General features: G+C 45.0%; 2 protein-coding genes across 5 annotated transcripts in view; both read right to left on the bottom strand.

Annotated features, from left to right (window-relative positions):
- Nucleotides 1–133: 133 nt before the first annotated feature.
- On the bottom strand, nucleotides 134–11,548 carry slc12a8 (solute carrier family 12 member 8). The gene is made up of 14 exons (XM_076170117.1): nucleotides 11,330–11,548; nucleotides 10,069–10,182; nucleotides 9,214–9,360; nucleotides 8,816–9,007; nucleotides 8,443–8,674; nucleotides 4,709–4,822; nucleotides 4,391–4,478; nucleotides 3,727–3,814; nucleotides 3,124–3,270; nucleotides 1,598–2,231; nucleotides 1,418–1,515; nucleotides 1,209–1,326; nucleotides 476–536; nucleotides 134–329 (listed from the first exon to the last, which is right to left on the bottom strand). The coding sequence occupies exons 2-14, from the start codon at nucleotides 10,174–10,176 to the stop codon at nucleotides 164–166; spliced, it is 2,193 nt and encodes a 730-aa protein (XP_076026232.1). The 5' UTR covers nucleotides 10,177–10,182; nucleotides 11,330–11,548; the 3' UTR covers nucleotides 134–163.
- A 439-nt stretch (nucleotides 11,549–11,987) lies between these two features.
- The window catches only part of znf148 (zinc finger protein 148), an 18,694-nt gene continuing 10,573 nt past the window's right edge, over nucleotides 11,988–20,108 (bottom strand). For 2 of the 4 annotated variants that reach the window (XM_076170098.1, XM_076170094.1), the window contains 6 exons: nucleotides 17,995–18,377; nucleotides 17,101–17,226; nucleotides 16,820–16,943; nucleotides 16,564–16,647; nucleotides 16,352–16,470; nucleotides 11,988–16,259 (listed from right to left, as the gene is read on the bottom strand). In XM_076170098.1, the coding sequence (XP_076026213.1) occupies nucleotides 14,619–16,259; nucleotides 16,352–16,470; nucleotides 16,564–16,647; nucleotides 16,820–16,943; nucleotides 17,101–17,226; nucleotides 17,995–18,354 (2,454 nt within the window). In that variant the 5' untranslated portion in view covers nucleotides 18,355–18,377 and the 3' untranslated portion in view covers nucleotides 11,988–14,618. Of the gene's footprint in view, nucleotides 16,260–16,351; nucleotides 16,471–16,563; nucleotides 16,648–16,819; nucleotides 16,944–17,100; nucleotides 17,227–17,994; nucleotides 18,378–19,035; nucleotides 20,088–20,108 lie in introns of those variants that run through there. The other 2 variants (XM_076170097.1, XM_076170096.1) reach the window with 2 other exon arrangements.

Genomic DNA, 20,108 nt, shown 5'->3' with positions numbered 1-20,108 from the left:
CCACAGCCACCACAGGAAAACGATCTGTGCTGCTGAATGTCTGTGGAGTGGAATATATGCATGCACTGAATAATAATAAGAGTAGATAAGTTGTAATAGAATTAACAGACTTCTGGAGCTTTGGTCTGAACCAATGTAGGTGATTGTGTATTGTTGGAGTCAGTCAGTGGAGTGGGGGCTGAACACCTTTCGTTTTGATATAGGAGGACTGATGATAGCGTTGGCGAGAGGAGAAATCTGTATTTTCCTCAGTCAGCTGTGTTGTTTCCAGCCCGACCCTGGACAGAGAGGGCGTCACTATGATCTGATCCCGGGGAGAACCCTCCATCCTGAAAGGGAAATAAAAACGCTTGGGAATCGGCTTCAGGTGAGGATGAGGATGAGGACGAGGAAGATGACACATCGGTCGAAAACAAAATTCTCCCCTCATTTCTGTAACATTCGGATAAAGCAAAGCAACAAAAGCTCACAGTACCTGCCAATGTTCTGCAAACTTGATTTGAGCCATTTCAAAAAGCTGAATCGAGCTGCAACACCTGCAAATAATGAAAATATAAAGTGGGAATGTTGTCCAAAACACAGAATAACCAAGTTAGATAACTATGTAAACAGTACTTAATGTCTCAAACCTGTTTAATATTGCAGAGAAGTATCTTAACAAATTGAGGTTAGAACATGAACCACATCTCACAGCCTTGCCCTTTATAACGAGGCATTAGCACTAATGCAGGAGTGTGTGAGGGGTGAAACGTGCTGCAATGTGGGGATTCCATACACAGTTGCAGTGTTTCTCTCCCTAAGCCCTAACAGCTGCTAGGAGAACGACGGAAAATCATCACCTTCCTGGGCCATAAAGAGCCGAGCCACAGCGGTGACCAGATCCAACAGAGAAGCTGCTGTTCATCTGACCTCCTTTTGTTTAACCCATCCCTGATCTCATCGGACTCTCAGCTGTACGTGTTTGTAATGAATGGTGGGCCTCGATCCACGCAGGCTGACGTTCACTTCAGCTGCTATACGGGCTCAGGAAGCTGGGTTTAGTGGAATCAAATTGTGTCCACATTTCATAGCCACAACGCAGCAGAAGGCAGTGGAACGGATCTAACACAATGTCGGTTCACTTCAGTTCACTTTGGCAACCGAGCCTGAGAATGCGGCGCACGCACACAGGTGGATCAGGGTCTCTATTGGCTCATAAAGACATTCACCTGTTGGTAGTCCGGGGCTGGTTTTACCGATGTAGAAGTACAGCAGCAAGGCAACCACGATGTTAGCCACGGCATAGAGCCACTGGATGACAAACATGATCAAGATGGAGCTGAATACCTGAGAGAGAACAGATTGATATGACTCCTGTAGGGTTGGAAAAATATAAACACATAAATAAGACAGTGTGTGACAGTGTGTGACATCTTACGCCAAAGAGAGCGAGCCAGTGGTTGCAGAACTTGGAATACACCGAATCCAGCATGGGCTTGATCTCCGTGTTCTGGTGCTCCGTCTTTGTTTCAGCGGCTGAAAGAATTCAGAAAAGGCAGATGTTACAATAAACGTGTCAAATAATGAAAGTTACTCAGGTTCAGCTAAGGTGAAGTACCTGAGCTGTGATTGTGTTGCCCTGCAGGTTGATCTCGCTCACTGTGACTCTGCTGTGTGTGGTGCTGAAGCTGTGGCTCTTCTCCTGGTCCCGGCTGCTCACCTTCACTCTGGAGCCCAGCTTCCTCCTCACCTCCATCATCATCACTGAACACATTACTGTTCAGGTCTAAACCAAAGCTGTCCATCAGGATCTGCTTGGACGTGGCCTTAGCTTTCCCGCTCTTCCCCCTGCTGCTCGGCTCATCCGTCGGGCACACTCTCTCAGTCCCGGCATCTCCATTTGAGACTGGGGGGAAGATCCGGTCCATGTCCTTGTTGAACTCCAGCAGAGTCCCTTTACCCTGCGGAGACTCGTCTCTGCTGCCGTAATTCTGATGAGTGACTTCTATCAAGGGCCTGGAGCTCTGCCTGCTCGGCCTGCGCTGGTTTCTGAGGGCATCTGCCTTCTCCTTAGTCTGCAGGTTGTAGGTCATGGCCACGCTGAAGTAGGAGTAGTCAATGAAGCTGTAGGTGAGCATGAAGTTGATGCTGACGATGGGAGCCAGCACGTTGACCTGGCCGATGAAAATGAAGGCCATGGTGATCATGCTGGTGAGGAAGATGGCTGCCACCGGGGTCCTGTTGGGACCTTTCTGTGAAACACAGAGGAGCAGAGTGATCCCATCTGCACCACACAAGGAAACATGCAAACACAACCCGGCCATAAGAGCTCAGAGAAGCAGACTGAACCTCAGACGCTCTAAGAGGGAAAGTGTGGCTTTGATTACTGAGCGGAGGTGATCATCTTAACTTCATTACGTCTCAATGAAACACAGGAGTATCCCAACAACAACAAGAGCCCTCTCTCATTTTGGAAACACCTCAGTGGCCTCGTGGTTAACCAGCCTGCGTGCACCTCTAAGGGCTCTGTGCTGTGAGACTGGCAGGCCTCCAGTCTCACCAAAGCCTGTCGCCCTTCCTGTGTTTGTTCTCCAGCTTTGATTTGGGCCAAGATGTCTAGGGCCTGATTCCAGAACCGCTGTGAGAGGTCAGACACCGCTGCCGTCCGGGGAAGTCTGAGGAAGATTGGGGTTATTGGGGCCAGGATGTGAACGTGACTGTGTGTGTGTGTGTGTGTGACTGTGTGTGTGTGTGTGTGTGTGTGTGTGTGTGTGTGTGTGTGTGTGTGTGTGTGTGTGTGTGTGTGTGTGTGGAGCAGTGCAACACAAGTGATGGCTGTAATGTACTCAGTCCCCTCATCTCTATTGAGTGCCATGGAGTCTATAATTAGGCCGTCCTGTCACTGCTTCCTGTGGAGTCCACCCACCACCACACCCCCTATACGTCCAGTCCACCGCTAGACCCCTCATTACTGTGAATAATCAGCTCAAGGCCATATTTACACAACAAATGTAAAACTGATCTTGTAATTCTCCACTATTTGTCTCTTTATCCTCTAATCTGTGAAAGAAAAGACAGAAGTCAGAAAGTGCAGCATGGAGGTTCTAGCTAGACATCTCTCTATCTCTGCATCCGTCCACCCACCCCTCTTCCAAGGAAGGCGAGGGCGGGGATGACGCTCTCCTGGGCGAGGCACTGGAGGATCCTGGGTGCTCCGTACAGGCCGCCCATGCAGGAAGCCAGGGAGGAGATGTAAAGTCCCAGCAGAAAGAGGAAACCCACCAAGGAGACCTGGAGGAAAAGGGAAAACAAACAGAGGGTGGGAGAGGATGGGGTGGGGGTGTGTGTGTGTGTGTGTGGTGGGGGGGGGGGGGTAAGAGCTCACAACAGTTACGCCCTGTTCAGTTCCGCTGCAGCCAGCCCTTTATGAAAACAATAAGAACCAACCAATGATGGACAATTAAAGACCGGCGAGGAGATGCGGTCAGAATTTAAGCCAAACTAAAATTTCTCTTGTTGCAGCAAAGAATTTATCGCAGCGGCTACAGACACGACCCAAGTGTAACACAAAGTCATTTTAAAAACATGAATATCAGCTGGGAAGTACCAAGAACTCAAACCTACAGCCTGTAAGAACCTGTAGCCAAACATGAATGAACCACGCCACATCAAAGAGGAGCCATGATGGGGATTCCCCCCCTGGTTGAGGGGAGACCTCAGAGGATGGAGGCAGAGAGCAGAAGTTACCTTTTCCGCTATCAAGAAGTCCCCACGGAGCGCTTCTCTGGTGCAGATCGCCCCCAGGAGGAACACAAAGACCACATAAAGGAACCACCTGGGGGCAGGAACAGCAGACGCCGCCCTGCGTTATACACTGCCACTTCACTATTAACATGAGCAAACTGTGTCAACACCAGAGCGGTGTGTGTGTGTGTGAGTGAAGTGAGTGAGTGACAGGTGGGGGTCAGAGGGGGAATGTAGCTCTGTGAGCGGAAAGGAAACTGAACCGCATGAGCGCTCCGACGGCAGCACACGAGTCACATCAAACCTGTGGGAAAGCACCTTTCACATGAATCAGACTTCCAGGAAAATGCCGTCTGACCAAAGCTTTCCACCGTGATGTGACCGTAAACTGACTGAGGGGCTTGGATTGAAAAATTCATGCGTGTGATTCTAAATTGTTCAAGATAATGAAGGAGCGCTTTAGTTAAAAGTGTGAAATCACAAACTGAGACGGTATGAGGACAGGTTGATTCCCACTGGGGCTGTGTGTGTGTGTGTGTGTGTGTGTGTGTGTGTGTGTGTGTGTGTGTGTGTGTGTGTGTGTGTGTGTGTGTGTGTGTGTGTGTGTGTGTGTGTGTGTGTGTGTTGGGGGGGGGGGATAGGGGATAGGGGAGGGGATTCATCCTACGAGGTGAAGACAGCTGCCAGTGTTCCCACAGGGATGCTCTGTTCAGGCCGCTGAAGGTCTGAGCTCATGTTGAAGCCTGCCATAACCCCTACACACACACACACACACACACACACACACACAGAGAAACAGAGAAACACACGCACACACTCAAATATAATTACAGTAAATATAATGCAAAAATGCATTCCTACACTGATTATATGTGTCAATATCTTACCTGTGTTTCGCCAAGAACGGAGCGCTTTAAGCTTTTAATGCAGTATTGAATGAAAGCAGAGGATGAGGAGTGTGTGTGTGGGGAGGGGGGGCTTGTACCTGTAGCAGCGGGGAAGAAGACTCCAAAGACGGTGAAGAAGTTCTCTCCCGGGATGTAATCTGGTAGGGAGTTGCTGCTGAGGAGCCCGGGTGAATAACCGATGAAGCCGTGTTCTGACAGAGGAAACAACAGGAGTCAGAAGGAGGTGATGTCTTTATCAGTGCCGCTTTAATTCCTGTTGGTTTGGATATTTTCAGTGTTTAAGGTGCTCTGTGATATCTGAGACAGTATCTTTAATACAGGTCTTAATGGCAGCAGTACAGAGAGGTTAGGCTGAATGTAAACGTGTGGCGTCTGTAGCTGTGCCTTGTTAGGAGGCGTTTAAAGCACAGCAGCACATCTGAAGGCCTCGCCTGAGCTACAGCACCGGACATTTCCCCCTCGGTTATCTTGTGATGGGAAAGAATGTGTTCTCTCAGATTAATGACATGTTTATCCAAAAGGAAGTCACCACCCTTTTCAGAAGCTCAGCAGCTTCCAAGTGCAAAAGAAAGAATGAGGGCGAGCGAGGGAGAGAGACAGAGAGAGAGAGAGAGAGAGAGAGAGAGAGAGAGAGAGAGAGAGAGAGAGAGAGAGAGAGAGAGAGAGAGACTGAGCATGGTAATTTTTGTCTTTTGTTTCAGAGGTGTATGACCGAAGCCAAACCCACATGGGCCAGATATAGTTCTTCCAAGCGTGTGTGTGTTTTATTGGATATGGATTAAGGGAGAATAGAACGTCGACATCAAACGGGTGCCAAACACTCTTGTCCACACTGTGACCCGGTGAGACCGCCCTCTATCAAAACAATCACCATGACACCAGGCTGCAGCCGTCAGTGTCCGTGTCTGCACCAGCGGGCTCCCCACCCTCATTACAACATCACACACACACACACACCATACTGAACTCTGCCTCGCTCTGATTCACATTAAGTTCTAGCACAACGTCAACAGAAACACACACACACACACACACACACACACACACACACACACACACACACACACACACACACACACACACACACACACACACACACACACACACACACACACACACACACACACACACACACACACACAGGTATTTGTTGGTCCATTGAGCTAAGTGTATGAGCAGACAGTGTGTTGGTTGTGTCCAGAGTTAATCAGTGTGTTTCTCATTTGATTTCTGTATCAGACGTTTGGCTAAAGAAGTCAAGAATGCGGTGTGGGAGGATCTCAGTGTGCAGTCTGGAAAACTGCTAAGGAAACCTGCAGGGCTCCTCTCCTGTAGCTGTTAACCCGAGTGTTCATTAGATAAGGACGGCGGTGAGAGCATCCACGTTTCAGAATGCAGAGCCGTGCGGCCGATGTGCCAAGTGACTGAGCTCTTTTCTGAGCTCAGCATTCCACCGATACAGAGAGGAATGCCAATTACACAGAAACTCTCAGGCCTCTCCCGCCGTCTGACTCAACTGCAGCGCACCCACATCTGTATGCAGCCGAGTACGCGTGCAGATGTGGGGCAGGTTTGACTGAGACGCCTGAGAACTACAGCGTATATACGTTACACACACACACACACAGAGCGAGGTCCACAGGAAGAGATGATGTGGCGTCTCTGGCCGCCGCAGCATCTCAGTTCCGGCGTTCTCTTTGTCATTTTCCAAATATGTGGGTGAGTCTGGTTAACACCCTAAACCTTTTAGACCCAAGGAGCACATTCTGTCTTCCTGTTCTGTGGGGAATAGTTCTCGCTCGGACGGACAGGGTGAGGCAAGAGAGATCAGGTTTCACACACACACACACACACACACACACACACACACACACACACACACACACACACACACACACACACACACACACACACACACACACACACACACACACACACACACACACACACACACACACACACACACACACACACACACACACACACACACACACACACAGAGGGGTTTAGAGATCTCAGCATAATGTTGACGCCATGCAAGAATATCTGCGTTTAACACGGGAACTGTTCTAACGATGTCACATTCTGAGCTGTGCATTATGTCGCAGCATCGTATTCTCTCGTCTAACGTTGGAGGATCACTCAGCTACAAATCTCAAAGCTACTTTAAACTATCTTCACTGTGCTGCAGCTATTTTCAGAACAATGTAGCTTTTGCAGTAATTGGAAAGCAGCAGTGTGTTGTGGTTGTGTGCTTGCAGGGTGGGGTTGATGATGAGCGCCGTTCTACTTGTGACACACTCTCAAACACACTGCTATGAGCACCGCTGCTCCCCTGAACATATCCCAGCATGCACCTCCCTCACCTTGCTTGGTCATATTTAACATGTAGTCTATGAGAACACCTTCATCATAAAGCTACATCACCTTCCCTTGATATAGAAGCTTGGCTACAGCTTAACTACTTTGAATCACGAGTAGCTTGTAGCTTGCCATTGAACTACAGGAGCACAACACAGTAATAAGACTTAATACGACTCACAGTTGTCAGTTGGTCAGGATTTTAACTGGCAGGACAGAAGTTTGGAAAATGTTTAGACGCATAGTTGGCTGATGAATGAGCCTGAGCCTGAGCTGTGGCAGTGATGATGAGGAGGAGAGGAGCGGTGAAGGCCAAGATCAACACAGCTATTCTGGAGCGTAGCAGTCTCTCCGTCAATATTTATTGTTGTTTAAGAGGTAAAAAGCCACAGAAAAGACTAATACGATGACTTAAAATGACAAAAACTATTTTAAAGCGCGTCGACATGGAGGGAGGTCTGACAGGAGTGATGAAGAGGAGGGATGAGTGTCTTTTTCGTACTTCTTTTGGTGGTTAAACTGCGCTGCCTTAGCTAGCTGGGGGACCTGCTGGGCACTGTGCCAACCATGAGGTCACCACAACACACTCAGTGGCACTTAATTGGAAAAACCTGGAGAAGCCATTCCAGCTTGTTGCCTCACAATGCCTCAAGACGCACAAATTGGCCTCCGCCGGCTGTGAAGAAGACAGAGGGGGGGGGGGGGGGGTTTGGGTGGAGCTGCAGTGAATTAGCACAGGAGTGGTTTTATGGTTAATACAGCCAAAAATAGCCACGGCCCAGAGAAGTCAAGCAGTCTGACAGAGAGAAGGAGGAGAAGAGGAAGAATGCTCTGGATGTTAACTACAATAGATCTTATTTATTATGGGAATGTCTGAAGTACATTGTTTGAAGCACAATTGGTCGTCTAATGTCTGAAATGTGCTACACAAATAAAGTTTGGCTTGGCCTCTGGAACAGCTCGCTCTTCCCCATGGACAGGATGTTGATAATCAGTGAGAACAGGAAATGTGGGGAAGGACTTCCTGAAGACCAGCAAAAGAATACCACCTACTCAAAACGCAGGCAACGCGCCCTCAACACAAATAATGCCTGCTGGATACACACACACACGCCACATCAAGCTAACACAGCGGGGAGGAACAGAAACCAGGCCTTTAGATAAACCAGTCAGTCAGGAAATACATTGAGTTGAGAAAAACAGAGATGAAGAGAAGAGGCTGAATGAAGAGTAAACCAAAGTTTACTTCCACAGACACCAGGGAGGCTCTGAAGGAATCTAGCAGCACACACACACATGGATATATGTGATACAACAGCTACACCTAGTGGCCTAAAGGGACAACTGTAGGGAAGTGAGTTCAGTCTGGCAGTCACACTGGAGCCACAATTTCTCTAAACCTTTATACTTCTAATACTTCTCATGTCTACTACCATGACCCCGGGCCTACCTGGGTCCAGGTGGGAGAAGGTTCCAATGACAAAGTCGAGCGTGGAGATGGCCAACACGGCCAGCAGCAGCAGCTGGAGTCGCACGATCCACTTGACCCCGGCCAGGTTGATCCCGAGCAGAGCCAGGAGCACGGCCGCCGACATGCCACGTACGGCCCACTGAGTCTGGAGACCCAGAACCTCTGCCACCGACTCAGAGAAACCTGTGATGTACATGGCCCCGGCTACACACTGCAGGGTGGGAGGCAGCGTGACGAGGAGGAGAAAGGAAATGGAGATGAAGAGTGTATGGATAATCATCATCAACAATCATCAAAACACTATACACTATATGTTTCAGACAGAATCCAGTTGTTGTAAAGTGTGTGTCACCTGTCCAAACACGTAGAGGAGGCCCACTGTGCCCCCCACTCTGCTTCCCAGGATAGTGGAGACCATGGAGTAAACTCCTCCACTCCCAATACCACAGTGTTCACACACTCCGATCCCAGACATCACTGTGACTAAGGCAACCAGCACAACCATGGAGACCAGGAACATCCCCAGTAACACACCTGTGTTTCCCTGAAGGCATTTAGACACAAAATGCAGTCAAATCAGTTCTATGACAATGAGAACATGAAGCAATGTCTTCACTGCATCATTGTTTGGTTTACTGTACATGGATTTCTTCTGTTAGGATGTTAATAAATGGCCTTTACTCCAATATTTGTTTCTAAACACTCTCACGCTGGTCAAATCTACCAATTACCCAGGCAGAGTGAACTTACCACAAGGAAGCCTGTGCGCAGGAACAGCACCACACCAAAGATGTTGATCATGCAGGTGGTGAAGACGCCGTCCCAGGTGCCAAACAGCACCGGCTCCCACACAAACAGGTTGATCTTCCACCATGGCTGGCTGGGCTGCTGGAGGCCCTGACCACACACACACACACACACACACACACACTGTAGGTATTACAACACCACTTGATTGATCCATGGGTGAGAAACCCCAAATAAGGGCCTTAATTGAATGCTCCAGTCCTCAAAAAGAAAGAGTCTTATTTTTCTCTAACTGAGCCTCATTTTTGTGGTGAATTACAAATCGGTAGAAATCTATTCTTACATATAAGAATGGGCCAAATCACTCTTCTTGTTAGGTGCAGACAGACGTTGGGAACAGGCTGGACGGAGAACATTTGGCAGCTTCCATTAGGACTTTCATCAACAGGCCTTCTGTGGTAATTTATTAACCAGATGCCTCCCTGAAAGGTGACCCCGTGCCAAGAAAAATAATAAAACGCAGTAATAAATCTAGCACACAGCGTAACACACAGGCTGCATAGAACTGACCGTGACTCCAAAGCACTAATGGCAATGTCAAAGAACTCATTTAGTTCATTCCATTTGCAACAATCCAAATGCAACAAATGCTCCATTTTGTCTCTATCTGCTCCTTATAATTGTTTTTAGTCTGAAAGAAAATCTGTTTTGGTGACAAATTCTTGCGGAAACACGCCTCAATGCATTTCTCTTAAAATTCAATTGATCGGACTACCAAGCAAGAAAAAAACAATCAAATTAGACACTTTAGTCACGGCCTCCTTCCAAATTCAAACACGCTGACTCAGATCCTCCTACCTGTGCGTCTTCATGGAAGAGGTCATGCACAGGAGCGTTTGAGTTGACGTCAGAGTCTCCCTTCTGATCATACGAGTGCACCGTCCAACCTCTCAGTAGGGAATCCATGGCAACCTGCAAGAGACAATTTAACTGTTACCACAACTCAGAAAGATCACTCATGTCAGTCAAAGTTGATTTTTAATGACTTTCATCTGCAATAAAACAGAAACTTTAAGACATTTCTGAAATACTAGTAAGTTAGGCTATTTAGTGGAAAAATGGAAAAGATGCAATCAAAGTCATTAATAGGTGAAGGGCTTTTAAGAATAGACTTCAAATATATTCGTTTATGTAGTTTTCCACTTAAAGTGTTCTTAAAGTTACTAAACAGCGCCCATTACTGGCCAGATGCCACTTTAAAAAGGTAAAATACTATCTATTCAAGGTAATAAGATGGCAAGGATGAAAATAACACCAATTGTAAATCATAACACCAATAACAATCCGTAATAATACAATATACTTAATATTTGATATATAATTTAACTAACATCATCTGTTATGATTTTGCATGAGGTTTGGGTTTGGTTGGCCGCTTATTCATCAACTCAAACAGAAGTTAAACGTGAGGACCAATCAAAGATCATCATAGTAATATTGACTCCGAGTTAGTAAAGAGTATATCATAATCTTTCTGTGTACAAAGTGACCTCGCCCCTTCAGGTTAAACACGGAGCAGCTGAGGACGCCCGGATACAACAGGATGTCATTAACTCTTGATATAGCCATCACCGCCTCATTACACACATTAAATCACACACGCTGCGGTTGAGAGTGATTGTAGAGCAGCAGAGGAGGAAGCGATGGCCCCGGGCGACTTTCGACCTTATGACAATTCACATGGATTCCACCAAAATAAAGCTTTTAATAGGAACACGCTAGATTCCGTGGAATTCATTTAATGACACTGAACGTTACTTAATTTAGCTGTGGCGAAACTATCTAACCAAATGTCATTAAAAACCTTTATTTGTTTTTAGTTTCCTGGAATAGTGGCGTTAAGTTAAACATGTTCAAGTATGCAGCCAAGGTTGTTTATTTCAAATAGGGTTTATTTTGCTGTTAAATAGTGATTAATCCCAGGCTCGATACCAGTATTTAGTCGGTACCCTAAATGGTGACTAGTTTAAAACTGATTTTAAGTTGTTTTGAGCTTATGTAGCTGAATAATTGTTAGTACTTCACATTGATTAAATTATTAAGTTAACATGTTGCTTACCTTTTATAAAGAATCATATCTGAGTGTCCCTGTGGAGAAAAGCAGACAAATCATTCCAAAGGAGACATTGCGATAAAGCAGCTCCGTGTGTGTGTGAGACGTCAGCAGCCAGCAGGTAATATATCTGTTCCTCTGGTTACCTTCCAGGTGTGTTTCTGCTTCACACACACACACGCACACACCCCGTGCCAGCCTCTGTGTGTGTTTTGGCAGCCTGTGGTTGGCAAAGTGTGTGATTAAAGCTCAATGTTAAGCTCAATCGTTGGGAGTTTGGCACACAAGTGGGGCTAAATTTACAGTAAAGTACCAAGACAAGACACAAGTCACAACTACCAGTTCAGGTATAGAAGTTGATGAACATACACACACGTAAACGAGTATAAACATATTTGTACACCTGTAAAATGTTTAATCTGTGGTTTAGGTATTGTTTACTTTTAGAGGATCAATTGCTTCAGGCCTTTTGCTCAGCAGTCAGACGTTATTGCTGTTCAGACTTTAGACTTCATTTGTCCCCAAAAAGCGACTCATACAAAAATCTGAACATTTAGGCCTTTCAATTAAGAATTTTCTGTTATTTCCCCCAATTTTGTATCTTCCAGCAACAAATAGAAAACCAAGAATCAGCCACATATTCTACTTTTTCCATCCCACATCCAACTTTTCGATGTTCAAAACAAGTCGAGGTGAAATGCAGTGAACTATTTTATTTATAGGAACGTGACACACAACAATCAAACCAACAGACTTGTTTACAAATCAAAAAACCGAGTTACTGAAACTACTTCACTGAAATCAATCAGCTACAATTAAAGCTGAACATTGATATTCATCAAACAAGTGAACTTGACCCGACCGACATGTGAGACCATGCAGAACCCCTCACTGTCTCATGTAAGAACAATCCAGAACACTGAAGCTGCACCGCTTCATTCTGCTTTCAAAATAGGAAAACACAGTCAAACATCAGATTCCATCCATATGTGAACCACATATACAACTTGTACAGAGATAAATGGTAGCAATAGTGACTGCATATTATCGTACATATCAGTGCCTTACGTTTCAAAAATAGGTTTTTTTTAATCAAAAAGTCCATAGCTTTTTACACAAAACATCTTTTTTTATCTAGTTTAAACAAGGACACTTATGGCCAGGTTACTGTTAATAGTTATTTAACAAGAGAGAAAGAGAATACCATAGGATTAGATTTTCCATCAACACATTTACATTTTAAATTGCCAATTTTAATTCACAATTATTCATCTGCACTGTGCTTTAAAAAGTGCTTACAATGGAAAAGGTGGTGACCACACGAGCATGATTGTAACAAATGAAGGTTTTGTTTAACGTGAGGCTTTTCATCAGTGGCAGCTGCACCATCAACCTGTCAATGGGTTTGCAATAAATTTAATTTATTTAACTAACCATCAATAAGACTGCAGATAAAGTTCATTTAAAATGGAGGCCCACGGTGAGATACTTTATAAATCTCAAAAGCCAAATATAAACTGCAGGTGGATCCATGATTTATAGTGGAATTGCTTGATAAGAAACTGATTTCATGTCTTCCACTGACAGGATGCTTCACTCTTTAGACCAACCAAGGCCCGGAACTACTCAGAAGGTAAAAATGTACAATGTAAAAATATACAACATATTTACAGCCGGATGTTTTCTATACATTCTAGAGAGGGAATGTTCAATGAGACAAAGTAAAGGTATTAGAATATTAATGTTGGTGCCATCTGTCCCTGATTGTCAGGAGAGGGATCTTCAGATTCAAATGTATTCTGATCGTATATTAACAAAAAAACTGAATCAGTATTTTTTTACGCAATAGCACCTAAAGTGAGACGCCGTACACACACACAAACGTCTGCTGTAGTACAGAGGAGACATCAGTCACCGTCCTCCGCCCCGGACTGATCACCACTCAGCTGCAGTTTGAAAGGAATCCCAATTGATTATGGAGAGTCCATTAAAGTGATCACTTTACAAACACGGATATCAGGCTGAGAAATCTTCTTACTAAAGTACAGATTAGATGTTGATTTAAGATTACAGAATTAATAGATTTGTAGCTTATGTGTTTGTTAATAGTGTGCAAGAGATATTAGTAGCCACAGAACAATTAAGTCAAAAAGAAATACATATACAGGAATGGGTATAAGACTGGAAAGAGAAAATAAAGGCACATGCAAAATTGATAAAACAACATAGCGAAGCTTAGTGATAACTTTGACTTTCAATCAAATGATGGGTTCTAATAGCGAATAGTTATATTCGATTGATGATTGAAGATTGAATTCGAAATTGAAGTGCTGTCAGGTGGGGAAACAATCATATTATAGAGAAGTGACGAATGCGTCACCAGAAACTTTAGATTTCTTTGAAAACTTGCCCTCAAATAAAAGGCTGATTTGTAATTCCTCCACTGCATCTCTGTTGGGACAGACGTGCAAATTGTGTCTACAGATTAAGCACAAACGTCTGAAGTTATTTGTCAAGATACGGTTTCACGACATGATTGATATGCTGCTGCTGTTGCTGCTGCTGCAATTACACGTTTGGGGGTAAATGTTGATTAACTATAAGCTGTTCACCAGCATCCTGAACAACTCAACACTTCCATTTGAAAGTCTCTACGTTAATCCAGGTCATGAAGAAGTGACATTTGAACGAAAAATAAGTGCCAACACTTACACAATTTGGAATTGGATAAATCAATCAAGGATTCTTATTGGTTGACAGCGCAACCAATAGAGGCTCACGCTGTCAACTGAAAGAAACTGGATTCCACTCCAGATAATCACATTCACAATCACTCTTGGCATTTTAATCATTGTGTCATTTCAACTATCTGACACAAGTCTAAGGGGCGGGGGGGCAGCAAACAACATAAACAGGGCTATAATTTAATAAAATATTGCATTAAGCAGCGAGAGTTACTAGATTGAGTTTTGTGCAAGGAAGTGTTAGACCATGATAAACAATAAACAATGTTAAAGTACAAATAAGAGCTTACCTTGCTTTCACTTTGGTCGCTTTCTTAACAAACATTCTGAAGCAAGAAATATGCCAATGCTAACTTACAATCTGGTTTAAAGGGGAGATGCTAATTAAAAATGTTTAACATGTATTTTGTCCCATTCCATGAGGTTTAATTTAATCAAAATGCTTTAAGCAAGAGCACACAACTGCAATGGATCCTGTTTGGGCAACAGGAGAGGAGTTATATAAAGTGCCACTGGAATTATTACCGTCAATGAATTCACCTCCTCCGTCCTTAGCCGAAAGCTTCGCTGGACGAAACATCAGGAGAAGAGTTTAGTTGAGACCTGGTCTCGGCGACTGTAACTAAGGGGAACTCGGAGAAGTCTGTGCTGTGTCCCTGAAGACTTACTTGTCCATTGGCAATGGGGAATTGTGAAGAAGATCCCGCCCTCGATGTTTGGAAATGTGATTTGAAGTTTTGATCATAGGTGCTTATTTGAAACGTCTGCAGAATCCCTTGTGAAGAGTCTGTCTTTTTAGAGGGCGAGACCTGGTCCAGGAAGTCCTCCTCAGCTGGGGACACAGCGGAAGGGGGTGTGGTTTCATCACCTGAAAATGAGAACGAGTGCTGGGAGTCCCCTACCAGTAATCCAAAGTGAGGCTTGTCTAAAGTGGATCTTAGTGGAGAGCTCATCCCTGATTTGAACCTACTGGGGGAAGGAAACTGTTTCTCTGTGGAGAACAGAGGCTGTCCAGCTAAGGTGGGGCTTTCAGACACCAAGCTCAGGCTCTGGCTGGTCAGGTAGCTGTCATTCTGGCTTGTTCTATCCAGTGCCTGCTGGAGGAACTTTGAGTATTCTTGCAAAAGGCCCACCTTCTCAGTAGGTGGCTGAGTGTGAGCACTAGAGGCTCCCAGGCTCTCCACAGGGCTGCTCTCTGAAACATCAGAGGAGTTGATGGATATACTTGAAGTCACCTCCGTATCGGCCACACTGAAGGAGATGTCCGACTGCCCGTTAGCTTTGCTGGAGTAGTGGTCCAACAGAGTCTGAAGAACCTCATCTGGTAACACGTTCTTGTCATGGGTTGCTTTAATCTCTGTGTGCAGGGGCTGGGGCTCCAGGATGGTGGCCGGAACCGTTTCATCAATGACAGCAGACACCACCGTTTGTGTAACAGGTTGCTGGGAGGAGATGCTGCTCGTGGTCAGGGCATAATCCCGATTGTTGTTGGCCATTGCAGCCTGCAGGTAACGTTTCTTCTTCATGAACTGCATGGCGTCATCGTAATTTGTGCTGCTAGTTGCTGGCTTGGTTGGTCCTACTTGAAGTGTTTCTACTGGCTCCAGTCCAGCGTTGCTCTCCACATCTAGAAGACCTGGCTTGTCCACAATTTCAAAGGCATACCGTGTGACCTTGCCATTTTCCTCAAAGGAAGACAAAGGCGACAAGCAGGGAGGAGGTTGTTCGCTGGACTGTTTCAGACTCCTTTTGGGGATCTTCTTGAGAACGAGTTTTGGAGGAGGAGTCTCTTCCGATGACGCCTCTCCCTCTTGGTGTTGGCTAGCTGTTTCATCGTGAAGTTCAACCGAATAGTCTGCAATCACATACTCGTGTTTGACTTTGGAGGACATAGCATAGAGAGGTAGACTTTCAATTTTGCCCTGTCTCTGCTCTTCTTTCTCCTCCGTTCCAACGGCGACAACGAGAACTTCGGTTTGGGCAGCACTGGAAGAAGGTGAAGTCTGCAGCTTGTCCGAACACTTTTGCCGCTTTTTCTTGGGCAGTGAACACTCTTTGGCGGGGAAGGGCAGACCCAGAGAATCCGTTTCACGCAAGGGTCCAACTTTAGCTGCAGCTTTGTTGGTCTTTCTCTCTCTGTTCTCGTGACACATCCGTCTGTGCTTCAGAACCCGGTCTGTTCTAGAGAAGTACTGTGGATACAAGAAGATAAAGTGCTTTTCTACCTCGGCAGCAAGCAGACGTACACGACCAACACGTACTAAGAAAGAGGAACAGTGCTTACCTGGTGGCAGTAGTCACACTGGTAGGGCTTCTCTCCACTGTGGGTCCTCTTGTGTCTCTCCATGTGATACTTTTGGATGAACCTCATCCCACATTCGTCACAACGAAAGGGCTTCTCGCCTACACACGGAATTAACAAAGACGTCATTCACAGGACGCAAAAAGATTAAAACATTTGACTGCGGCTGTTGATTTGGTTCATGGTTGGCTCACCAGTATGGATCTTTTCATGTCTCTGGAGAAGATATTTCTGGATGAAGCGCATGTCACATTGGCTGCACTGGAAAGGCTTCTCTCCTGGAGATGGAACAGAATAACCTCAATGTGTGATTGAGCATAAAACCCTTACATTTAAAGATGCTCACAACAGCTTTTTATTTGGCTCCACAGTTCTTCTTTTGTTCAAACAGCAGCTTAACACGACAGAGAGTCAGGTTGACATTTTATAACAGAAGAGAGTGATTCATACCAGTGTGGATGAAGACATGTCTCTGTAGGTGGTAGTTGGTTCGGAATGCAGCATTACAATGACCACAAATGTGACACTTGGGGTTTTGTAGGCCCACCGATCCATTTTCATTGATGTTGAGAATCTACAACAGCAAAGTGAATACAGTTTTTGTTCCTTTCTCATCAAACAAAGCTATCAAAACCTTTCTATTATTCTATATGGTGTACACAGGAAATTGTTCTTATCTAGAGTTCACAGATGTCAGAGTGATCATCATTAATAACTCCTCTGACTTGCACCTTTGCTGGTGAGCGTTGCTTCCTTTTTTTCTTCTTGGGACACACCGTCAGGTCCTTAGCCAGTTTTTTGTCCTTCTTTATTTGGACCGGTGGCTCAGACAGCTTCAGTTCCTGCTTGATGCTCAACTATAGAAGCGAGACAGGCAGATAAAGATCAGCTGTGTGATTAACATGGCACTTGCCCTATTTCGAATTCCACCCATCCACTCATCCACCTTCTTTATCTCCAGCTGGATTGGTTATCTGCAAAACGTCTCATCTGTAAGTGCTCTCAGGCCAGCTGGCAGATGTAATCACTCATCATGTACTGCTTCTACCCTGAAATTTGGCCCAGAAAAACCTCCAGCAGAGGAGCTGGGGGTCGTCCTTACAACATGCTTGAACCACATCAACTGCTTCCTCTAACTGTGGGGCGCAGGAGGTCAATGCTGAGGACTTCCAATTGTTGAATTCCTTACTCGAGCCATACACAAGAGCTAGACACCATTACTAAAAACACTGGATACAAGTTGCAATGGCAGACTGAAACAAGTTTAAATGTTTTTCCCCCACATTGTTAAATCCGTCTGTTTCCAAAAGAGGAATTTAAAAGATCTTTGACATTGTTTTAGAATTAATGAGTAGTGAGGTTTCACGACTAAAGAAAGGCCACATGATTTCCATGTTACAGAAAAAGCAGACGGAATCACAAAATCCCGTCATACAAATAGAGCTTAGACGAAATAAATCAAAAGCATTTTTAAAATTAGAGCAAAGGTCAGTTTTGTCTTTTGGCTTCATTGTCTGTCAAACTAAAATGACAAGCAGATAAATAGATCCCTGTTTCGGCGCCGAGCAGTGCAGTTTGGTGTATATGTGTGTGTGTGGACCACTTTTTAATCAATGTGAACTCACTGGCATGTGGAGAGAGCCGGGCAACTTATTGGTGAGTTTTAGAGGGAAATGCACTCCCACCTCGCCTCCTCCCGCCTCTCCTCCTCCCGCCGCATCACTCTTTGTCATCTCCTCCTGCATCATCAGCTGCTCTGGAGGGACCAGGTCATGTGTAACCAGCGAGCCCCCGGTCAAGACTTCAGCTTCATCTTCATCGTCATCTTCGTCATCTTCAGCCAAAAGGGGTTGGTTTGCCAGTGAGCGCTCCCCCAGGGTCATCACCAGACCTCCTCCACTGGCCAGGCCAACCCTCCCTCCTCCATCTATTCCCGCACAGCTGCACTTCAGTAGCATTCCCTCCAACTTGTCATCAGTGTTCATCTTACTTAGACTACTTGAAGAGACTGTTAGGAAATAAGTCAGGATATAAGTCAGATCACTGGAGAAAGACAACGTTTACATGCAAGCTATACGCAGATTTTTACTGCAACTAAACAAAAGCTCATAAAGATGTATGGGTGCATGGACAGATTTAATGAGATTCTACCGGTATGATTATTAAGGGAGTCAGCCCATTAAAGAAATGACTCCGAAAGTACCTAATGATGCTTACGTGCCTGAATAAATCCATTAAAAATCATTTCTAGGTTCCTTGGAGGACGCATGCTTCTATTTATGTCTACTTTAACAACACTGTAGTGTTTTGGAGATCAGTGTTCTGTCTTAACCAGAGTATAACTGAAGTTTTAACATTAATGTAGGAATTTTTTTGGTAGGATAAATGTCAAACTTGCTTTGTTTATCAGCATCAGATCATAAACCATAAAGCCATATGTTTTCCACGTTCACCAGCTTTCATGTCTCCAATCTCTCATGCAATTCTTTCCCTCAATACAATGCAAACTTCTCTAACTGGGTCAAAGCCGTTCACACTGTCTTTTCCAACAAAAAACACAACTTGGAAAATGAATCTGAGTGACGTTAAGCCACTCACAAAGCTGAAAACCAATTCCATTACTAAAAACAACAACAACATACTGATATTACATATAATTAACTGACAAGTAAAGCAGTTACTTGGTGTTTCATTTCAAGGCCGTTCAGCCATCGTTGATCTTGTATTGGTGGCTAACGCAGCACTTGTAGATCATCCGACAGTAGAGAGCGAGTAGACAGCAGACAGAGCCGGGGGCAGGAGGTATCAGCCGGGGCTCAACAACAAACTGACGCAGCCTGTCATTGTTGCTCCACTGCGGACACTGACCGCCGCCGCCAAGTTGGTTGCATCTCTAGCCAGCCAGCTAGGTAGCTTAGCGAGTCAGAACTACCTACATTACATCATTTCAACTCCGGAACTAATGCGAGTTGGCTTTCAAAATTAAATCCCGTCTAGTTTAAAAAGAGACCGGTTAAGTAGAGGATTCTCTTCACTACTAGATGTGATTCGCAGAGAAAGAGTGATTCTTGTCTGAAATCCGTTTTTTAGCACAACTTTACTCAGCACCTCTAAGGCATGATTTACACACATACCCCTTGAATAACAATCTGCCACATTTACTGCAGATTTCTGACGCATCTTGTCCAATCACGCGCGTTTCACAATACAATGTAGGTACAATGTCTCATTTGACACCTTACAGCTGCGCTGTGTGTAATTGTTAATCGTTATTTCGCGGTAATAAAAAATGTTTTATTTTGAAAGCCTCTCCCGGATGTGGCGTTGTTATTGTAACTCATTGACGCTGGCGGTTTCTGGCCTGGTTGATGCTAGGTTACCAGCTAGTATTAGCAAGTTGGTGCAAACATTGGTTTGTCTCTAATAGTGTGTTGTTAAAGTGCTACTACGTATTTATTAGTGAATACCTCGTTATATGGAGGAATCTCATCTATTCTATGCCTAAGGTCAAACTGTGTATAAGGCAAAACACACAACTTGTACTTGGCAGATTTCACCAAACTTATCCGAAGAGCTAATTAGCGTCGGTGCTAGCGCTCAAATCTCGCCCAATAGGCCACAGTGTTGTGGCTGGCTAGTTGAGCTAACGAGCGCTAACTAGCTAGCTCGCTAACAAGACAAACAATCGCGTAGGCGTCAGAGTCAGACGTGCAAGGTGTGAAAAGTCTCATTGTTGCTC

Source organism: Genypterus blacodes, unplaced genomic scaffold, assembly GCF_046128005.1.
Source record: "Genypterus blacodes isolate CSIRO-AG114 ecotype Tasmania unplaced genomic scaffold, CSIRO-AGI_Gbla_v1 ptg000214l_1, whole genome shotgun sequence".
NCBI lineage: Eukaryota > Metazoa > Chordata > Actinopteri > Ophidiiformes > Ophidiidae > Genypterus > Genypterus blacodes.
This window is presented reverse-complemented; position numbering and strand designations above follow the sequence as displayed.

Excerpts from the sequence above, each read along its gene's own strand:
- slc12a8 (XM_076170117.1), bottom strand. The coding sequence starts at position 10,176 with ATGGATTCCCTACTGAGAGGTTGGACGGTGCACTCGTATGATCAGAAG. Across the intron at positions 9,361-10,068 it reads TCTTCCATGAAGACGCACAG|GGCCTCCAGCAGCCCAGCCA; the intron begins GTAGGAGGATCT and ends GTGTGTGGTCAG. Across the intron at positions 2,232-3,123 it reads TCGCCTTCCTTGGAAGAGGG|AAAGGTCCCAACAGGACCCC; the intron begins GTGGGTGGACGG and ends TGTGTTTCACAG.